Raw genomic sequence first — 16500 nt, forward strand, 5'->3', positions numbered from 1 at the left:
TCAAAATAGACAGCAAACTTCCTATACCATAATAAATATTGTTATAGCTGTATGTAATCGCTTTCAGCGATTTAACTGAATTCATACTGTCTCTAGCTTCATTGGCAATAACTTTCCCAATGATTGTAGTTACATAAGACTTATTAAATTTCCACAAATGAGACACCTGTAATAGACATTAATGTTTGCATGCAAAATCAGATTGATGTTTTAGATATGTATAAGCAGAACAAAGCTTTGTTCTCTTAGAAGTAGATGCAATATTTTGTGCAGCAGTTGCACTAAATACATAATTTACTATGTTTTTAATTTTCTTGTAAAATTTAATTTAATAAAGTAGAACTTTTATTCCATGATGGTGATACATTAAACAACACTAAATATGAAATTTTATTTATGAAATAACAATCTCTGACATACATTTTTGATGTTAAATATTCAGCTTATTCTCATAAATAGTTGAGAGATAGATGTGAAATACTGTGGCCTAAAGAGACACATTACAAGAATTCAGTCTAGTTGCAATACACATGTTAGAAGTTTTAAATATATTAGTTATCTCATATTAAAACAGAATATCTGAAATGTATTTTAGAATAACTCTTTCTCAGATTTCTTACTGTTGGTGCAACATTAGTATTTTCTGTTCATGTTCTCAGATTTAGACAGAGCAGAGTACCAAGTGTGATAGGTGGGGTGCTGAAAGGTGCGCGCCTCGGCCTGGCCAGCCTGCTGCTCTGTGACTCCGTATCAGACCTGGACTCAGCATCGGCAGCCTCCGCTGTAGCTGCACACTACTGGCCACCTCCCCCAGACCGCTTGGGCCGCATCTCTCGTGCCGCAGATGGCCGCTTTGTTCTCGCCGGTGATTCTTCGCTCTCAGCCTCTGTCGGTGGCAGTGTCGCATCCAGCTCCAGTGATGACGGAGGCTTCCTACCGCGTCGCGGCGGTCGTCGCAGAGCGTCGTGGCGGCGACCGCTAGTTGCGTGCCCTAGCCAGCTCAGCTTGAGATCTGACGGATCTGGCGAGAGTGCCTTGGCTCTCGCCACTGCTGCCGCTACAGTTGCTGCTGCTGAACGGCAGCACCAACTCCGTCGACTGCCACTGCGTGCGCCACCTCCTATTTACTCCCCACCTCCACCTCCGCCGGCACCGGCACCACCACCGTCGGCATCGTCACGTGTCATTCGTGCCAGCTCACCTGCCTCCAATCTGTTATCGGCAACTGCGTGGTCGCCCAGTTACAACTTCAGTGACCTGAGCTCGGTGCGACGTGCCAGTTCTGCCGAGCGCTCGTTTCCTACGCCGCCTTCGTATTTACAGTTGATGCGCTCCGTCCACGAGAGGTACTCCCAGGAGTTACCGTCACTGCGGGCTATACACGAGGAAGGGAGTGCATTTCCGGGAATAGTGCGGGATCGCCCACCTCCGACTGCTTTCCTTCCCGTTCATCCACTGGCTACGAGTTCGCCGCCGCGTGTTCGTGCACCACCTGCGACACTGGCCAGTGGGTTGCCTTCACTACCGGCAGGGGTATTACGACGCCCGGCACCAGTACCGGCAGCGCTATCTCCAGCTGTGGCAATGACAATGACTGTGACACCACGGGCACGTTTACCTCCTCGGCATGCTCGTCATGCGCGCTCTGCACCTGAGCTCGCCTCCCCTGCAGCGGTGGCTGCTGCCGATCTATTTGCCGAGACCTCACCTTCGAGCTCGAGTGGTTTTGGCAGCAAAAACACGTCACAGCAAAATCAGTCCTCGCAGTCAGGTAGCACGAGTGCAGAGTGGCGCCTCCCTCCGTATCGACCTCCACCACCGCCGCCACCTCCGCCGCCACCACCTCCTCCTCCACCACCACTGCCACCACCACCATTGGTTGGTAGCCCTTGGCTGCCAGCACTGCCATTGCCTCTGCCACTGAGACTGCCTGACACGTCGCCACCACACTCGGAACCTGGTCGCTTGCAGCCACTCGATGTCAGTGTGGACACACATTATGAATTTGACACAGTGATGCCACATCCACTCGGTATGACAACAACCCGTGATTTCCGTGGCACCAGTGACTCAGAGCTATATGCTGCCACTTCCCTGTACCCATTACATGCCACTGCTCATACTCACCAGCAACAGCAGCTGTTGCGTCCTACCAAGAGACTAACCAAGTATGACAACATTGAGGCTCGTGTCCAAGCCATGAAAGAGGAGTTCCACGAGTTTCGTAAACGCCAGGCTAAGAGACGCCGGAGTGAGGAGTTAGAGAGTGCCTGTTAGCTATGACTCATCTGCCAATAATTGCAACATTGTTTTTCTCTTGGTGAATGGAAAGTAATGTAGTGCAACTGCCCATTCCAAGTAGATGCTGCATAATATGGTTTTATGTAAATTCGTCAAAAACGTGATAACTTAACATTTTGTTGTCTCCTAAATATTAAATGTTACTAAAATCTTCTGGTGAGACAATACTGTGACAAAGGTTTCTATATTTGAATGTTGGGTTTCATAACGTATGTTATTTTTCTTTAAAGTAGATACTGTATGAAAAATGCATGTGTCATGTATTATGAAGTTCATTGTGCCATAATTATCATTTTATACATGAACCCCAAAGTTTAATTTTAATTGCATGTGTGTGAGAAATATTTGCCTCTATTGGCTATGATGTTTTGCATTCCTTGTTGTTGTTGTTGTTGTTGTTATTGTTGCTGCTGCTGTTGCTTGCTGATAACTGAGGCTGGCTTTTTACTGTTATAAAACAATTGTGGAGGCCAGTAGTGAGCAGGTGTACACTTCTGTGATTCATCTATGTGTTAGTGTTCCTTAAAAAATATGTAAATTTTTTTTTGTTTCTTGTCAGCACAGTGCTTCAAATGGATATCAGTTGTATTGAACAAAAAAAAAAGAAACTCCTAAAGTGTAAAGCTACAACTGTCATGTGTATGTATTATTTTCCATGTAATGTCATAAATAATACTTCTTTTTTATAATTATTTGTTGCAGTACAAAATTTCAGTCTTGATGCTGCATGTATATTAAAAGACTAGGTGTGGCTGAATCTGTGTCCAGTAAACAGTGGATCTCACTGAGGTTATCCAACATGTAGCATCCTCAGTGAAACTGTTGGTTTGAGTGTGACAGCATTATTTGACAGAGCATTGTTAGCAGAATGAGATGTGAAACAGTGTCAATGGTTTTCCTCAAACATTGAACATACAAGAAGTCTGTCAACTTTTCCTGCCTCTTTTCTGATGCACCTGAATCTAACTTTATTGAATAAAAGAAGTATGTCACTAGGCCTATTATTAGTTGCAGCACTATTACAATAGATTGTTAGAGTACACTGGATGGGAACTGGAAAGTAAAATAAAATCTGAGTAGAGTTTGTCTCCATTGTATCAGCATTACATTTCATGACTAAAGATATTGTGATATTTGTGGAATGGTGTGTTGAAGTGTGTTTATAGACAAATTGTTTTGGGAGTGGTAGTGGAAACATCAGTGTGTGAATAAGGAGATACTGAGTTATGTATAATAATAGTACTGCAGATTACTAGAGTGAAATGAATTTAAAATGTTTAAACAATAACAAGTGAAAGAAATGTAGATATCTAACTGTTCATTATTTGAAACAGAACACAAAATTTGTTTGAAATGAGTGATTGTGTGCAAGTGTACTGTGTGTTTGTATGGGTCAGAATGGCCAAAATTATGCATTTACTGCATAGGCTTTTCCACAAACCAAATAAGTATAACTACTTAACACTTACATATATGTTCTAAAATGTTAATATATGAACTTGAGTGAGCATGAGAAAGTATTGGAACCTAAGGAACCGAAACAAAGAAAATGTTATTACAGATAATATATGCATTTATTCATAATTCATTTGAATGAATTTAAATATATATAAAATGTAATTATTACATTGTTCTGTTTTTGCTCTAAATCACAACTGAAATACAGAGCTCAGATCTATAGAAAAGAAAAATGAAATAAACAGTTTTACTGTGACATGATGAAATTATAGACATTTTTATTACATTTTTTACTTTATTTTTATCTTGTTCATTTGTTTGTATGAAAATGTGAGCGTGTATGTGTATGTATATGTATGGGTCCTTGTTTGCATGTGAAAGAAAGAGAGTATATGAAAGAATGATAGAGAGTGGAAATAACACAACTTGCAATAAGTTGTCACAGTTATTTCATAAATATAATTCTAACGCTTTATCGTTTATCCATTTCTTTATAATAAGGGAATGTTGAAACGACAAACTTTACACACAGGCTGTTGCGATAAATGTTATTATTACTGCTGTGGTGTAAATAGTGATATTTTATAGAATTGCTGATTTTTATGTTGGCATTTCTTTTTTATGGACGTAAATGTCTTAAAGATTATTTTTAAGTTTTTAAAGTACAAATCAAAACAATTAATTGAAAAGCTTGCATTATACTGCTGATGTTAGTTTTTTTCCCAAAAGATGTATTAGTGAGAGCCTGTTAGCCCAAATCACAGAGTGAGCATTGTTATTAATTACACTGATAAATCTGACAAAGAATTTGCTGTTACACATTATTTTGAGTTGTGGTTGATTTGTTTTCTGTCAAATGTCTTTGTTGTGATGATGCAATTTAGAGATATTTGCACAAGTGATATGTCAATAATGTTAAAGTAACTAAAATTTACATTTCACTGGTGTGTCATCTGGTGCTTTCAGCCATGTATCACTTAGTTCTGATGTTGTACAATGGTAGTTATGTACCATACAATGTGGCATACATGATTGTAATCTCAGGAAACTAATACAAAATTTATATCTGCATTATAATTATTTCTATGTTACACTTTATAAGTACATACCATAATATTTCCATAACTCTAAAATAAAAATGTACATGGCTGATGAAACTTCATGCATAGATTTTTAAAATGTTTTACAGGATGAAAATAAAATGCAAGTGCAGCATCAAAGAAACTGAGAATTAAGAAAAGAGTTTTGTTAAAATATTTACTCCCAATGAGACTTGACAACCAATTGTTTCTCATTTGCTGCTTTTTATGTCAATTTTTCAGAAGATATAAAAGGATTCATCCACTCTTGGTTCAGCTTCCTTCAACAAACGTCAGAGTCAGTGTGCTATGTGTTCAAATAATAATAATATCATAATAATAATTATAAGATTTCTCTTCTTGTGATGAAAATTACAACTTATACCATCTAAGAGACACTGGAAAACATATGGAAGATTTTTAGTACATATTAGCAGATATTTCCTTCATATAAAGCACTTTTAATAACAAATGTCAACACAAGGAAATTGCAGAGTTCTTTTTTCCCTCCTTTTTGTTTTTAATACAAAGGATTTCAATCAAAGTCACAGTTTATTTCAAATAACTGAAGTGTATACTGTAAGACTTTTCACAGCTTAACTTTTAAAGAGGGATGGACTTTTTTATGAATTAACATAAAACTTTCATCTGCAGCTGTTTTCCAGAAATACTCTTTTTATGATTGATCCTTGTTGGACAGTATTTCATTTTTATAGAATGAAAAATATTTGGTTTAAAACACAAAACAGGTATGAAATTAGTGAAAAACAGTGTTTCCTATTAAGCATACAGAAAATGTGAAAACATGATGCTTTTTATCTCATTGCCTATTTTATGTTGATGTGTTAAAACTGAGCTGCTGAATTATTGCCACAACTTTGTCATTTCAGTTGCCCATCCCACTATGTACATCTCTTGGTTAATTTATGCTTATGTTGAACTCTGGAAAGGGTTGATATTGTTGATGTAAATGTACAATTAAAGAACTAGTGACACTTGCCTATGTAGTTTTCATTTTTTGAGTATAGTTTTAATTTCTAGATTTGTATCAGAAATATTTTTTTTTTACTTACGTTCACTTCACAGGTCTGGTGAGATTATGTATCGGTGAACACAAATCTGTAGGGTTAGATGTGACTGTTTTGCCATTAGATTTATGATTCAACCATCATTAGAATACAATTAAGGAAGATATCAATCATCAGTGTTGTTCTTCAACTTTATGTCCTGCATCTGGTGTACATAATCAAACATAAATGATGGTTAGTACATGTTCTAACATACCGAAACAGTGGTTTCTTAGTAAACACCTCTGCAAAAGTTATGTATTATTGTAAAATTTTGCTTCCTAAGACATGAGCATGAGGACATATGATTTTCAAAGAACATAGTTCCCAAATACTTTTCAGGTCAGAACCCTATAAGTATTACATTGACTAGGCACACTGCCTTATGGAAACACCAATCATCTTTTAAACAAAAATTTTTAATTTATTTTTTAGCTCCAGTTCACACAAATAGTACCAGGTGGTTGTAGTTAAACTGATAGTGTTCCAAGTGCTGCAGTGTGGGCTGTATACATCTCAGGAAACTAAAGCACTCTTACAGTTCATTAATCAGTCTGCTCCTGGAATATGCTGAGAAAAAAAATAGTTCCACTTTCTGCCATCAGGTGAAAATATGACGCTGTAAGCAAATAGAAAGTAAAAAAAATTCTTGTTTTGATGTCAGTATGCTGTTTGTCATGTGGTGATGCATGTTGATTTCTTTTGTGAAGTGACTGTTGATGTAAATCGTTGGGAAGGTTGAAGTTTTCTGTTCAAAGTCAATGGCTATTGAGAACAAAGACTGTGCACTGAAGGTAAAGTTGTTTTATCAGAACAGTAGCATGACCTAAATCCATGTGACTTCTGACTGTGGGCATATCTGAAGAATCATGTCTATCAAGTACGTATCTGGACTCTTCTTGATCCGAAGGATGGTATACAGTGACTTATTACCCTTATTACTCCATATATGCTACGAGCAACTGTCCACCATGCCATATTGTGGCTGCAGCATGTTGCCAAGATGGGAGACCATATTGAACACATGTTTTAATTATAGTCCAATTAAAATTACTTGATAGTTGGCACTTCATGCCAGAGGGCTCAACATCACGTCTGAGCTGTTTGCCGTTGCCAAAGTGCCACGCCAGTTGGTCAGTGCCGTTCCAGCTCCTTGTCTGTCATTCTTTCTTAAATGTTTGGTTCCCAAATCATAGGGACTGGCACTTGTATTTTGTATTCCATCACAAATAATAACCACACCAAAAACAATATGCATACACCCTAATGAAATGCACACATTCCATATGCAGCACTAATCAGACACTTCTGGATACTTCTACAGAAAAAGTGATTCAGCCTCACACATACAGTTATCATAATCAAAGAGTTTGGCTTACATTAGATAAGATTTGCACATTACGTGAAGCTGAATTTTTGAAGGCCGCAATTCTTCCTTGCGGCTGCACCACAAAATGATTAGCATACAAACCTGAGTTTGAGAAGCCTATAGATTCAAAACTTGCCACATGTAGCGATTTTTTTTTTAATTTCTAAATCTAATCAAAATATTTTATTATTATTTTAGTTCAGTTAATTGATTAAATATTTTTTTTTGTTTCTATTTCTTGGCCAATTCATTTTCATCATGGTGATGACTTTTTATTTGCTCTTACTTTTCTCATGCTTTTTTTTCATTTGGAATCTGCCTGTGTTGCCTATAATCTGCAACGAAGTCCCAGTTAGGACTGCTCATTGGTAGGTTATGTGGCACCCTATGTAGCCGATGTGAAGACAGTTTCAGTTAACGTATGATAGCAAGAAATTACAGTTTGCTTTTAGAGCTGAAACTGAATTATTTCTGTCTTGAGTTTGCTGTTAGATATTAGCTGTAATCGGCATGTACAAAGTGACTGAGATTTTAGTTCTGCTACAGATTGTTGATTGCTGTTTTCTTGGATACATTGCACATCACGAAGTTATGATTAGGTTAGGATATGAGTTTAAATTCAGGGCTACAAACTGCGCCATCTGCCACAGGTCAGTCATTGCATACTTAAAATCAGCTGTCAACAGAGCATCTCGCATTTCCGACATACCTCATAGTGGCCACACATTGCTCTGTGTTACACATTAACAGCATTTGTAAAGTGACCTGCCATGTTTCTGTGTCGCCTATAACCACTGTTTGGCAGCATCTGATGTGACAACACAGTAACAGCAAGTAACAGACATCAACTATCAAGCAATTTTAATCAGACTGTAGTGATCATACCCTGATAAATGTCCCAGAATCACTGTTATCATCTGTTTGATCATTCCTCCACTTTTCTCGCACCCACCCATATTCTAACTGCCCACAGAAAGTGGAACTAGTATTTCTTTTAACATACTCAGCGAGTGCTCTGATTAAGGAATATACCTATGATGTTTCAGCATCCCGCAATGTATACAGTCTGCACTGCAGCACTCGGCAGACTGTTAGTTTAATTATAGCCACCCAGAACCATTACCAGTTTCAACTTCTTTCCAAGTTATCATTAGATACTTTGAATGTGCTGCATAGCAACTCATTGAAGTACAACTGAACAAGTCAGAAGAGGCACTCATAGTTGGTGGGTAACTGTTTTGGTCTTTGACAAATTACTACGTAACATTCGAGTCACCTACTAATGACTTGCAAAGGAGTCTAAATTGATAATGATACCTGTTAGTGTGTGTTTCTATCAGAAACAACAGAACAAAGAGTTCATCTGATTAACAACAAAGCATAAAACTACAGTGAAGTTCGGAATGACGCTAATACCAGTACTTTTATATTTGATCCACAATTGATAACATTTTCCTATAAAATAAAATGTGCTTCAGATTACTAGATGTTGTAGAGTGTTTTCAGAAATAAAAATGAAACTTACAAAGTTGCTAGGTGAACATTGATCCAGAAGTTCTTATGTATAAACGGCAGTATTGCTGAAAATATAAAACAGTCCAGGAGTATGAACATAATTTCCAAAATTGAGATCACAAAGGAAAAGAAAATCTGTGTGAAATATTGTTGAAAAAAAAGAATGAAGGAAGAACAACCATGGAAGATAGCTGTACTTTTATTAGTAGGATTGGGGAGATCATAATGAACAGTATGTTTGAAGGAGATAGTTTTACTAACTTTTTAAATATGACTGAGATAAGAAATTCAAAATAAGAAGCAGAACAGTACACTGAAGAAATAATATATGGAAATGTAGTAAATTTACAGTTTCTATGATATATTCTTCATTAAATAAAGAAATTGCAGCAATTGAATAAGTTTATAAACAGTTTTTCCACCTATGTTTGCAATATGTGTTTGCAATATGAGTTCTTCAAATATAACTTTCTCTATGATGCTTGCAGTCTTTTGATGGCTTTTCAGCTTTTGAATGTGTGATGCAGGAATTCACACATGCTGATCAAGGTGGTCTCACAAAGGTTGGGTTGTCTTGATCTTGCTCTTTCATCCATTTGATGGAACTTCACAAATAATTCCCCAGTCTATAATATCACCACCACCTGCCTGTGTTTTCCAGAATCGTTGTTAGTTCTCCTTTTCTTTTTTTTAAAAAAAGTACACAAATAGCTGTGTCTATCCTATTCAGCAGAAATGTGAATCATTTGATAAAATTAAAATATGCCTCAATGTGCCAGTATTATGCGGGTTGCAGACATGTACCTGTTTATGTTGGAGCCTCATACACAAAAGTGTTCAATAATGATTTGTGGTAGACTCAGCCAGTACCCCTCCCCCCTCTGGTTATCTGTACATGAGATATCAGCTGGCTTTCACACACCGTCATACTCAAAACTTTCCTTGGCATAGATGCATAAGGTTCTACAGATTTCAGGCAGGTTATTCATAATAGTGCTATTTGTTAACTTCCAACATCCATTTGCCATTTCCTTGTCCCTTGTTCAAAAAAACAATGATCATCTGTTTTCAGCTGAAATACACTGATGAGCCGAAACATTATAACATGCCCATCGTGAGATTGAATCCAACCTGATGGTACTGCAGACATGTGACATGGTAAGGTAGGTGTACATGGGCATGTACATGGTGAGCAAAATGTAAAAGTAGAGCAGAGAAGAATGGCGCATCATTCAAATGACTATATGGCCACAATTGGGAAAATCCATTGACATAAACCATTTTAACAAAAGGGCAGATTGTTATGACTTGGCACCTCGGAACAAGCATGTCAGATATGGTGAAGCTGATCATCTGTTCATGTGATACTTCATGAGTATCTATAGAAAGTAGTTGAAGGACAATGAAACCATGAGTAGGCAAAAAGGTGTTGGACATCTGTAAGTTGACACTGAATGTGATGACAGATTACTATGCTGGTGCAGATACAAGTGTTTTGGAGCACGCTGTTCAATGCACATTGCTGCACATGGAGCTGCATAGCAGGTTGCCCCTACATTTTTCCATATTGATTCAATGGCATCAGCAATTGTGATTGCAGGGCCAATGGATCATTGAAATAGGACTGTGTGTCAATGGAAATGTGTCACCTGGTAAGATGAATCACACTTCTGGTTACACAAGATCAAGGATCTTGACTGCATATGCTATTACCCAAGTGAATGGCTGCTCAAAGCATGTACTGCACCACAGGTGCAGGCCAATCGCAGTAATATTAAGTTAGTTCCATCAACAGAAGTATGTGCTCTTAAGCATTTGTTCAGTCAAATAGATGTGTCTCACAGTAGCAAAGATCAATAAGTGCTGATAGTTCTTAAGGTAAGCAGTTTAGAGCCCATATTCGAAACGAGTAAGTCAGCATCAGTAAGTACTGCAAGGAAAATTTCTGAGAATTTTTGGTGCTAATACAGGGCCATAAGCGTTTACCTCTTCACCAAGTGTGCACATAGCTCAAGTGTGGAAATTGCAGTTGATAATGTCAAATTAAGTGAGTCTGGTATTGGAAAGCTTATGGGCTTAGTAGCTTCATCAACTAAACACTTGGCTGCCCTTCTAAGCAATCATGCAAAAATATGGGTTTACCAATCGCAGGAACTGGTCCCAAAGACAAGCCCAGGTCTCAGTATCTGCAGAAAACATCTCAAGTTTTATATTGGGCTGTCTGATATCAGCTGGTGGAACAACTGAAGTGATGCTCATGGCAAGTTGTTTATCATTAACAGTAGTGTGAGTCAGGATGTTCATCAGTTTGCCTTCTATTCCCCATGACATGTAAAAGAACGCACTTGGCTGGGTCTACACAGGGTGTCCAGTAGGAATGCTCAATATTCTAGGGGTATGGCAGGAATGATTATTAAAAGCAAAAGGTCTAGTAAATAAGGGATCTAAAATGCATACCTTAAGAGATATGAACATTTGTTTAATAGAAGAGATGTGTTTCATAGTAGCAAAGATGAACAAGTGCTCATAGTTCTTACTAGACATTTTTGGTTGGAATGATCATTCTATAATACTCCTCTAGGACACCCTGTATATTTGTAACATTTGGGCATGTAACTGAGAAGATTTTGGATTTTGTTGTCAATGTATGTTAGTGTACACAACAATTACTGTAGTCTATGTTTAGAATTTTCATAATCTTCAGTGGGGGTTGTGTCATTAAAGTGGTGTACCTCACTCACAATATGTGTAATATAGTCCCTTGTTCTTGCCCGTATGCTTTTCAGGCTTTGTAACTGATTGTTACTATCAACGTTTTCTGTGTCAGACATTGTAATCTGATTTGCAAATTGTCTATGTGGACCAAGGTAACTAACAGATGGCAGCACACAAGTGATATGTGTAGCATAAAGATATGATTATAATAATCTGTTAAATCATCAACAGAACAACTACAATGGCAGTATAGTGCACAGTAATGAATTCATACTTCATTTACTAAGAACTACAAAAAATGTGGCATGAACATGCAGTTAGACTGTCTACGCAATCAATCATCATCAAAAGAGCTTGTTGCTTGGCATTGCAAATCAATGCCATGAGCTCTCCTAGTATTGCTGTGTGAAGTGCATTCAAAGGTTGAGATGTCACAGCAGCAATCACGAAAATTCCCTGTGTTTTGGTGTCAACTTTTATGTCATGATGTCAGCAGTAAGTAGTGTTCCCAGTACAACACAACTCTTTATTTCCAGTCATACTCGTACAACTAATATTACATGTAATTGGATAGATAAACAATTAACTCAACAAGTATCACCAGAAGAACACACACATAAAAGGTATTACAGGTTGCTAGCTTTCAGAGCCAATTGCTCTTTCTTCTGGCAGAAGGGTAAGGAAAAGGACTGGTGAGGTTTAGGAAAAGGGGTTGAGTTAGGAAAAGTCACCCAGAATCGCAGGTCAAGGGACACTTACTGGACAGGATGAGAAGGAAAGACCGATTGTTGGGGCTGCCCCAAATGAGATTTGAAAACCTGAGAGCTCAAAAATGAAATATGTAAGACAGAGCTGACTTCTAAAACATTGTGCACAAGTTAATAAGAGTGGAAAGCTAAATGCATTGTAAGTGACAGAGGTGGGAGGTGGGCTGTGAAAAGTAGGTCAAAAAATGAAGGCTGTAGGAAACCAAGAGGGAGAGAAGAACTGAACAGTTGCTGTGAAGAAATGTCGAGATTGAAGAAATTACAGTCAATCATGGTAATTTTCTACCAGCAAAGGTATCTTTGTACCATTTATCTCTTTTGTTTCAAAGGGCTGCTCCACCTACTTACATTATTAAATATTAAAAGTAACAGTTTTGTTACCTCTATGATATCTAGTTAGTATTTCAGTTATCTTTCCAATTCCATACAAGCTCTTAGGTTTGTAATTCTACTTTAATTCCATCAACTGTGTCGAGAGCTTCTGGTGACAGTGGTGTTGAAAAATGCCAGGTCGATATACACTGAAACACCTAAGAAACTGGTATAGACAAGCGTATTCAAATACAGAGATATATAAACAGACAGAATATGGCGCTGTGGTCGACAGTGCCTATATAGGACAACAAGTGTCTGGCGGAATTGTTAGATCAGTTATTGCTGCTACAATAGCATGTTGTCAAGATTTAAGTGAGTTTGAATGTGGTGTTATAGCCAGTGCATGAGCACTGAGACAAAGCACCTCCAAGTAGCGATGAAGTGGGGATTTTCTCATATGACCATTTCATGACTGTACCACAAGTATCAGGAATCTGGTAAAATGTCCAATCTCTGACATTGTTGTGGCCAGGAAAAAAATGATGACTGAAGAGAATCATTCAACATGACAGAAGAGCAAACCTTCTGCAAATTGCTGCAGATTTCAATGCTGGGGCATCAACAAGTGCTAGCATGCGAACCATCATCAATACGGGTCTTCAGAGCCAAAGGCCCACTCATGTACTCTTGATGACTGCACAACACAAGGCTTTACACCTCACCTGGGCCCATCAACACCGACATTCAACTGTTGATAACTGAAACATGTTGCCTGGTCAGTTGAGCCTCATTTCAAATTGTATCAAATGGATGGATGTGTATGGGTATGGAGACAACCACATGAATCCATGGACCCTGCATGTCACCAGGGAACTGTTCAAGCTGGTGGGGGTTCTGTGATGGTGTTGGAAGTGTGCAGTTGGAGTGATATGGGACCCCTGATATGTCTAGATACTACTCTGACAGGTGACACATATGTAAGCATCCTGTCGGATCACCTGCTTCCATTCATGTCCATTATGCATTCTTATGGACGTGACCAATTCCAGCAGGACAATACGGCAACCCCACACGTCCAGAATTGCTACAGAGTGGCTCCAGGAACACTTTCCTGAGTTTAAACACTTCTGCTGGCCACCAAACTCCCCAGACATGAATATTATTGAGCATATCTGGGACGCCTTGCAATGTGCTGTTCAGAAGAGATCTTCAGCTCCTCATACTCTTATGGATTTATGGGCAGCTCTGCAGGATTCATGGTGTCAGTTCCCTCCAGCACAACTTCAGACATTAGCTGAGTCCCTGCCACATCATGTTGCAGCACTTCTGCATACTCGAGGGGGCCCTACACAATATTAGGCAGGTGTACCTGTTTCTTTGGCTCTTCAGTATAGATATCTTGATATTTCAAAGCAAAACTGCAGTACTGAATTAACACTGTTTGTTTTTATTTCTTATTAATACCTCATTTCCTCCTGACATGATCTAAATTTACACAGAGCATTAAATAAAAGAAAAATTATTTTTTTTTTTACGACTGGTCTAAAGTTATCCTGAATGACAGCAAATTTTTGTACCAGCTTTGAAACTGAAATTTAATTTTAACAAGGTATAGATAATATATTTTCACTTTTTGAAGCACTCAGTAACTACAGATGTAAAATGTTAAAATGTCTGTTGTAATACATAACTTTGTGTCCTGTATTTTCAGAAAATGGTAAAATGTGGTACAAAGTTCCTCCAATTGGCTACAGTGTAAATTAAGGCCAGGTATGGTAGGTGGTCAGAACCAAGGGCATGTTGTAGCACCAGTTCCCACCTGCAGAATTCAGAGAAACTAGTGTCTGGCGAAAAAATCCAAATGGCATGTGTGGTGAAAGAGGCACTGAGGTCACGACTGTCAGACTGTCATGTTGTAGAGCATGCTCTGCAACAGGATATTGTGTGTTGCCAGTATACCCCCTCTGGCTATGCCTATCTTAACTGATCACTCGATGGCAGTCATGCTGATGTAAAAGGCTGAACAGTGTTTACATAACAGCCAGTATATGATGTGTGTCGCTTCACAGGTGGCTTTCCCTTTGATAGTATATGTTTTTCTTGCTAGAAGGCTGGTATAAGTGATGGTGGGAGGGTGCTTAGGGCAAGGCTTCCAGTGGTGATGGCCACCTTCAGTGAGCTACAGACTTCCATTCACATTAAACCTGCTAACAAACAACAGTACTTACGTATTGACAGTTGTCATCCTTTTCACATGAAATGTTCCCTCCCGCACAACCTCAGCATTTGAGGCAAACACCTTTGTTCAGATACAGACTCTTTATAGCAATATACCACCATTCTCACCTCAGCCTTCACTAGATATAATTACCATACCAGCTTAGTTCAAAAGCAGGTTTCCTGAGCCATCACATCCAATCCTGATATTGCTGATCCCTCCAAGAAACAACTTGTGAGTACACATCTGGTCACTCAATACTATCCTGGTCTTGAATGTATTAATCAACTAATTTGACAGAGCTGTAACTTCCTAAAATCATGCCATGAAATGAGGTCCATTCTGTCTGAGATTTTGTCCACCACACCTACAATAGCTTTTTGTCACCCTTCCAGTCTCCGCAGTATCCCTGTCAGATCCTGTGCTTTTCTGCATCTGTTTTCCTACCATATGGCTCCTACCTCTGTGACTCTCCCCACTGCGAGACTTGCCCTGTGCACCCTCCTACCACCACCTATACCAGACCTGTAACGGACAAAACATATACTACCAAAAGGAGAGCCACCTATAAAATGACATGTCATATACCAGCTGTTATGTAAGTGCTGTTCAGCCTTTTACAACAACATGACTGGCACCAGGTTAGCAGTTAGGATGAACAGGCATAACAGAGGGGGTCTCCTGTCAACACATAATATCCTGTTGCAGGGCATGCTCTACAAGATGACAGTCATGACATCGGTGCCCGTTTCACCATACGTACCATCTGGATTCTTCCCCCAGACACCAGTTTCTCAGAACTCTGCAGATGGGAACTGGTGCTACAACATGCTGCTGAATCTCGCCACCCACATGGCCTTAATTTATGCTAATTTCCTCAGTCTCAGCATTTCTTCACGTCAACTATTCCTTTCTTCAATTACTTTCATTTTCTGTCCCCCTCCCACCTCTATAACACACAATGAATTTAGCTTTTCACTCTTATTAATTTATGCACAGTGCTTTAGCAGTAATCTCTTTCTTGTATGTATCGTATCTTCCACCTCTAAGCTCTCAGGTTTTCAAATCTCATCTGGCCCAGTCCCCAAAAATCAGTCATTCCTTCTCATCCTGTCCGATAAGCCTCCCCTGACCCATGGTTCTGGGAGTTTTTACTGAATTCTACCCCTTTTCCTAAACCTCACCAGTCCTTTTCCTTCAGCCCTCTTCCTTCCACTTCAACCTATCTGCCAGAAGAAGGAGCCACTGGCTCTGAAAGCTAGCCAACTGTGTGTTCTCCTACCTCCACTTTTCAAAACTGATAAAGATTCGAACTCGAGAGTGTTGCCTTTTGCAGGCAAGTGCTCTACCATCTGAGCTACCCAAGCACAACTCACAACCCATCCTCACAGCTTTAATTCTGCCAGTACCTCATCTCCTACCACTTCACAGAAGCTCTCCTGCAAACCTTGCAGAACTATCCTTTCTTCCAGGAGTGCTACTTCTGCAAGGTTTGCAGGAGAGCTTCTGTGAAGTTCAGAAGGGAGCAGACAAGGTACTGGCAGAATTAAAGCTATGAGGACAGGTTGTTAGTTGTGCTTGGATAGCTCAGTTGGTAGAGCCCTTGCCAGTGAAAGGCAAAGGCCCTGAGTTCAAGTCTTGGTCCAGCACACAGTTTTAATCTACCATGAAGTTTCATATCAATGCACACCCTACT

General features: G+C 39.0%; 1 protein-coding gene across 1 annotated transcript in view; it reads left to right on the forward strand.

Annotated features, from left to right (window-relative positions):
* The window catches only part of LOC126092606 (protein turtle-like), an 855628-nt gene extending 849791 nt beyond the window's left edge, over window positions 1-5837 (forward strand). The window contains exon 18 of the mRNA XM_049908305.1: window positions 660-5837. Coding sequence (XP_049764262.1) covers window positions 660-2277 — 1618 coding nt within the window. The 3' untranslated portion in view covers window positions 2278-5837. The remainder of the gene's footprint in view (window positions 1-659) is intronic.
* The last annotated feature ends 10663 nt before the right edge of the window (window positions 5838-16500 follow it).

Source organism: Schistocerca cancellata, chromosome 7 (genome assembly GCF_023864275.1).
Source record: "Schistocerca cancellata isolate TAMUIC-IGC-003103 chromosome 7, iqSchCanc2.1, whole genome shotgun sequence".
Lineage (NCBI taxonomy): Eukaryota > Metazoa > Arthropoda > Insecta > Orthoptera > Acrididae > Schistocerca > Schistocerca cancellata.